Source organism: Drosophila erecta, unplaced genomic scaffold (assembly GCF_003286155.1).
Source record: "Drosophila erecta strain 14021-0224.00,06,07 unplaced genomic scaffold, DereRS2 tig00000126-arrow-pilon, whole genome shotgun sequence".
Lineage (NCBI taxonomy): Eukaryota > Metazoa > Arthropoda > Insecta > Diptera > Drosophilidae > Drosophila > Drosophila erecta.
In genome coordinates this window covers 6,516,497-6,522,953 of record NW_020825209.1, presented here as the reverse complement: position 1 = coordinate 6,522,953, position 6,457 = coordinate 6,516,497, and the positions used below count along the sequence as shown (strand labels likewise).

The following is a 6,457-nucleotide window of genomic DNA, read 5'->3' as shown; positions in this document are numbered from 1 at the left end:
TCGTTATTTCAAACTTTTAAGCTTCGGCGACTTACTTGATGTAACTTAACTGAGATACTCGTTACGTCAATTCCAGCAACTTATCGAATATGTATTATAAGGCTTGTCTGTTCCGGAGTTAGTTTAAACGCTATATGCCTATAGGCAACACAAAAAATGGTTAAATGCATCCCAACTACAAAATGTCTATCAATGTATAACTAATCTTACTCCTTACTGCATACCCATAGCTTCATTACGTATCCCTTAATTTGGCCGTTAGGATATTTAAATATGTGAACTTTGAACTTTACCTGTGTAATACTCGTTACTACAGTGGCAGCGATTATTACTCATCCTTATGTATGGGCCGTTAGAAATTTAAGTTGTATGTTTGTATGATATAGTTTGAAATGATAATGTTTGGCGCATTTTGTTAATTTCGTTGATAATCAGTATGTCCTACCTGCCTTTTATCATACCATTCAAAAATTGCCTTCTTACGTATTTATTACCAATAATACCTCCCACAAACTGCTAAAACAAATGTTCATTTACTTGCATTACTTACATACGTACATTTTTATAATCTGTATCTAATAAAAAGAGTTAGGTTGTGATATGTTTTAAAAAGACAACAAGGAATGTATTGAATTAGTACAATAATATAATTTACACATAATATTTGTACACATATTTTGTTAAATTGATACGCTTTCAAGTCGAATGAAAAAAATACGCTGTTGTCGTTACATAAAATCCGCCGAATTTTCTCAAAACACCTTATGAGAATACGTCACGTGGTAAATAGTCTAGTTTTAAATTTAATATGTGTCTATATGTCAAAATACACTAGTTAGTTTACAATAGTGTAGCCCGGAATCTTCGGTGAACCGAAAATATTGGTATTATGTATTTTGTCAATATTACGTTAGCCCAATACAAAACAATTATTCACTTTGGCATTTCCAAAGGACTAGTTTCTACCTACCCGTCATCAGAATATAAGTGTACAACTAGCCTACGTCACAAGTGGACCTCAAAACAGAAATAATTTCGAAATAGGGAGTGTTTTCGAAAAGTCTTTCTATGCTACTCATTTGTGTATTTACATAACGTGTCAAATGGCTAATACACCTATTCTCGTTCTATACTTCTTCGATCTTTTGCTGTAATCGGACAAATTCGACTGCTTGAGTGATTGGCTACATAAATGAAAGATAATAAATTCGAGAGAAAGCATTTAAATTATACGCCAAAATCCTATCTACCTACTAGTGAACTAAGTGAACTAAAACTCATTAAAATCAGGTCATGTTTGCCCATTTTGTTTGGCTTGATATTTGGGAGTACTCCTTCTGTTCCGGTGATACATTTCACCAAATCGGCGACGAAAGGACGAGCCCCGGTCATTCCTGTAAGTGTTTGTTAGCAATCTTCTCGCCGTGTATAGTCTAAAATCCTGGCTACCATATTCCTCTCCCCGCCTTACTGACTATTTTATCCACCTGATAATGGATAGCGAAGTCTTCTAAAATTATCACAAGAAGTTGGCATTCGTGTGTTCAATGGCGCTTTGTCGGCGTCACATGTAGGAGGGCGAGGACTTGCGCGATCGCGAGCGTGGCTTCGAAGGACTCTTGAGGCTGTGGCGCGAGCTGCTCCGCGGCTTGAATCCGCGATCGTTCCACGGCTCCGAGACCCGTCCGAACCAGTGTATCAAATCCATAACCTCCAGCTGAAAGGGTGGTGCATTAGTATGATGCCTGTATCGTTCACCCGAATCCAGATGCTCACCTGAAGTGTCTGCGGCAATTCCTTGAATATGTCACACTTGGTCAGTTGTGCATGTTGCGAGAGAAAAGAAAGGCATTTCGACTTTAAAGCAGTGGCCATATAGCGATCGGCTATTCCCAGCAGGCAGACCACGGAGTCCTCGTCAATAAGGGAGTATAGGGTGTTTTCGCACAATTCCTGTTCGATTCACAGACGGTTATTGTACATGAGATTGCCCAAGTACCCTGCTCTTACCTTAAGATCATCTATAGAGTAGCGGTCTGCCAGGAGCATCAGCTCGCACACCTGCTCGGCACCAACTGTACGATCGATGGGAGCGCCGTAGAGATAGAGGAGCAGGCGCCGAAAGATCACGGGTGAGGTGTCTGTGATGATGACCTTCCGGTTGATCGACTCCTGCATGCCCGACATCAGGGCCTTCTTAAACCACTCACAGCGCGCGGCAACGATCACCCGATGCGCCTTGAAGCTGTGCACCTGCTGGGCTTTCGCCGCCGGCTCAGCGGCTTCAGAGGCAGCTTCGGTTCCACCACCTGCCTTGCCAGCACCGGGCGTGGGTGCGTATGTGTGGACCTCGAACTCCATGTCGGCCAGCTGGGTGGAGTGGAGCAGGCGCAGGGCGTTCTTCGAGAGATTGCTGCTGGCGGCTATGGGCGGCTCACAGAGGTGCCGAATGAGGTTTAACTGCAGGCAAAATCGCAATCGTTAGCCAGATGAGTGTCTAGAATGTGGCCATTCATTACCTTAATGCTATTATAATCATAGTATTGTTTGCGATCCAGATACATTGCATCCTTGTCGCTTAGGCCCTGATTTAGGTTGTTCTCGTGATCAGCCATTTTCAAATTGTTCGACAGCAGATAGGTGTCGTCCAGTAATCCCAGCTCAATCACGGACTGGGTGAACTCCTGCTTTCGCACCAGCATACAGATCTGACTGATGGCGTCTCGCAGCGCTTCCTTGTGGTCCAGTAGCTTGGCAATGACGCCGTTCTGTGAAGTACAGGTTAAACTGGAGGTCTTAGCCATTCGCCAGTAGTGTGCTTACTATCTGACTGGTGGCCAGCTTGAAGCAGAACTTGAACTCCTTCCAGCCGAGCTTGTCGTCCAGTCGATCGGACAGGTTCTCCACGATGAAGATGTAAGCGGGAATGTCCATAATCAGTTGCTCGAGGTTCTGGTTGATTGTGCTGCTTTTGCTCAGGAAATCCATTTCGCAGAACGTGGTCCTGTAAGGATTAGAGATCATCAGTTGGGATAGCCCGTGGCCCACGCCCACTCACTTTTTGTCCTTGATTATTTCGAGTGCCGCCACAATCCGGCCGTAGATGTCGCGCATTTTCCGCACCTCGTACATGTAGAGCACAAACTTTAGGTCGTTTTCCGCGGAACTCAGGCGCTGCTTGTCCGAGAGATTGTCGTAGAGCGTTAGACCCACGGGAGCACCGCGACGAGGACGTGGCGAGGGCTCGCCTCCATCGGCAATCTGCAGTTGCATGACAATCGCGTCGTCCGCCTGTTGCTGTTGCAGGGGCAGATCCAAGTGGGAGCATTTAAGGTCCTAAGTGGGTAATATGGTTAGTATGCAGCTTAAGGAGCGCTTGATAGTAACTGGCCCACTCACCTTACACATGATTTCCAGTGAGTTTTTGATTTCCTCTATCACAGCGGTCAATACAAATAAGGTTGATTCGATCTGTGGGAACGAACGGATTAGTTCTCCAGGCTGCAGTGCAATCACTTGCATCCCAACTCACTTCAGGTACTAGGTAGTTCACCAGCTCGGCCTTTTCGTCCGCACTCAAGCCCACAAAGACTCCAAGTACGTTCTGGAGCAACTGCTGAACTTGCGACATGAAGATGGGAATGCGGGTGCGGATGTACTTGACGATTTCGTTCTTCTGGTATCGCGTCATGTGAGCGGCATCCGTGATGAAGATATTGCAGAACTGCAGCACCTTGGCGCAGCCTTAAAAGATGCAACCTCTTATAGAACCGGACAACTGATAACCCAGTGACTCACCTATGGCACACTCGCGCAAGGAATCCTGAAAAGTGGCATAGAGTTTCGCCGGATCGCGGGTAATGTTCCCGGGATTGATGCACTGTATGACCCGATTGAGTATGCCGTGCAGATCCATGGTAACATTGACCACAACTGCAAGCAATCGGTAAGGAGTTACTCCGATAGTTACAGGACATAGTCTGTGTGATGCTTACACTTCTTGAGCCGTATCAGCCGGAGGTACTTGCGAGTGGGCTCCACCAGCTTGGTTAGCGAAGGCTGCAGTTCCGCAAAGCTGATGAGCTTCTCGCACACATCCTCGTCCAGGTCCGGCAGCAAGGACTCCGTGTACAGCCAGTGCAGGATGGGGCCCAGCAGGAAGTTGGGCAGGTTACATAGCACACCCACGGGCGTTAGGGGCGACGACGGCGGCGTGTCCATGGAGCTGGGAAAGGGCGAGGGACTGCGGGCACGGTACGGCGATAGCGGCGGCCTCCGGATGCTACAGATGGCCAGGCCACTGGTCGGTGGCAGGGGCGTGGGCGTGGGCTGCAGCATCAGATCCTGGCAGAAGTTAAAGATGTTCTTGCAGTGCGACTGCGATGCTTCCAGGTGCGAATCCGAATGCGAGGTGGGCGGCAGACGGTACATACCGCCACCGCCACCGCCGCCACATTCGAGGCTCAGCAGACCCGTGGTCCTGACCACCGACTCCGAGTCCCCGGCGTTGCCGTTGCTCAGGCAATTGAAGCTGCTGCTGAACTGATGCACTCGCTGGGCGCCCAAGCCGGACGACGGCATGGTCTGGAAGTCGCACGGCGGCTGCAGGTAAATGGGCGAGAGATTCAGGCGCGGCAGGGACTTGTCGTGCCCCTCATCGTTGGCCGCCGGCGCCACGGAGATCCTTATGGGATTCGGTGTGTTCGGTCCGCTGTGGCAGGACCTCGTCGCAGGACGAGCAGCAACCGATGACGGGGCACTGTTCACGCACATGCTGCAATCGAAGCCATTGAGCCGCAGTATGGAGGCGTGCAGGGCGTACTCCAGGCCACTGGAGCTCTTCACCACCACGTCGCTGAAATAGGACTCCTGCAGCGCCTCGCCAAAACTCAGTTGCTTCTCCTGACCAGCGGCTTGGTTGTCCTGCAGACGCTTGCACTCCACGGCATACCAGTTCTCACAGTTGAGCACTAGCGTATCGGTCGGCGTCAAGGTGTTGGTCTGCGGTTGGGAAAGGTCAAAGGTTAAGCCAAGGGCTCTGCAGCCGTTCCATGTACCTATGCACTACTTACGCTGAACTCGATGCTGTGGCCGGCAAAGGCGCCGAAGACCAGGCGCGGATTGATCTCGTGGACATCGAAGGTCTCGCAGCTGAATAGAACACTGGCCGATTCGCAGAAGGTGCCGCAGTCCTTGGACTCCGGAAGCGGGCTGACCAGGTCGTTGTACCAGGTAATATCACTGGTGTCGTCCAGGCGGAACTTGATGCTAAGTAGGAGACGATTAGGATGGCTATGCACTCCTACCGGATTTCACCCCCAGCTTACCCCTCTAGACCGGACAGCTCCCGCTTTCCCTCGAACGTGCAGCAGACAATCTGCGATTTTTGGAGTGTGTATAGTTAGATGGACAACCGATCCAGGTAGTTAATTGGAAAGTAAGAAAGCAACTCACCTCCCAGGTGCCCAGGAAAGTGTGCACCAGTGCCATGGCGGTTCTTAGTGTCCCACTTGGAGTTGCCTAATCTCGCGTAGAGTCACATACATTCCTGGCCGAGTGAGTGTATCCGTGTGTGTGGGTGTGCTCTTGTCCTGCGACGTGGAACTGCAGTTTCCCCAGCACCAGCGGCGACCAATTTGCATGCTCCGCTTCTTGGATGCGCCAAGGTGTCCTGACCACTGACCACTTTTTCCTTTTCCTGCCTCTAGAAAGGACCTCTTCTGGATACGGATGTCGCTGCGCCAGTGTGCATGTGTATGTATTTGTTGTTGCCAATAGCTGTAACTGCGCTGCCGCTGTTGCTGCTTCCTCCGCCACTCCGCCGCCAGGACTCTCTGCAAGGTATCCCTACACCAGCGAGTGCTGGGAACACGCTCGTTGCGAATCCTACGCGCTCTCGCTGGCGCTCTCGCTCGCTCTCCTCCCGGCTGTTCGTGCCCACATCCTGGCGCGAGCAGCAGCTGACAAAGCTCCGGAAAAAGGGGCAAAAGCTCCGGGAAATACGGAAAAGCTCCGGGAAATACGGAAAATCTACGTGGGCGGCTATGTGTGACAATGCCACCCACGTTCCGCGAGCTTTCTATTTACTCTTCCATGAAATGTTTGGGCAAACACAACGCACGCACCTAATGACGTTGGACAGGAAACTCATTTGCCGTCACTGATTTTCACACAGCATTCGCCGTCACTCAAAAAAATAATTAGACAATACGAAATAGATAGTCCTATACAAATCATACACAAACTAGCAGATAGTTTTTAGCAAATATTATCAGTGCGCATTTACGTTAAATATAATACTCCAAGAAGTTTACATTTCTTGTTAAGAGTACAATAAATCCTATACAAGTGCTTAAAATAGATTTCGAATGGAATATCTTTCCAGTTAAGATAAGTTAAAATAGTTATCGTAATAGAACGAACCCATATAAAAACATACATATTTAATTTTTAAGAC

General features: G+C 48.9%; 1 protein-coding gene across 1 annotated transcript; it reads right to left on the bottom strand.

Moving 5' to 3' along the window:
- Positions 1-542: 542 nt before the first annotated feature.
- On the bottom strand, positions 543-5,892 carry LOC6550128. The gene is made up of 13 exons (XM_001977673.3): positions 5,455-5,892; positions 5,328-5,377; positions 5,073-5,268; positions 3,996-5,001; positions 3,799-3,933; positions 3,533-3,744; positions 3,400-3,471; positions 3,059-3,336; positions 2,824-3,004; positions 2,520-2,768; positions 2,011-2,460; positions 1,777-1,953; positions 543-1,717 (listed from the first exon to the last, which is right to left on the bottom strand). Exons 1-13 carry the CDS (start codon positions 5,488-5,490, stop codon positions 1,565-1,567), a joined length of 3,195 nt encoding a protein of 1,064 aa, XP_001977709.1. The 5' UTR covers positions 5,491-5,892; the 3' UTR covers positions 543-1,564.
- Positions 5,893-6,457: the final 565 nt, after the last annotated feature.

Bases quoted from the DNA above. Each gene is read 5' to 3' on its own strand.
- LOC6550128 (XM_001977673.3), bottom strand. From the start codon at position 5,490: ATGGCACTGGTGCACACTTTCCTGGGCACCTGGGAG. The intron at 3,934-3,995 runs GTAAGCATCACA...GATTGCTTGCAG, and splicing joins GCTGATACGGCTCAAGAAGT to TTGTGGTCAATGTTACCATG. The intron at 3,005-3,058 runs GTGAGTGGGCGT...TAATCCTTACAG, and splicing joins GAAATAATCAAGGACAAAAA to GACCACGTTCTGCGAAATGG.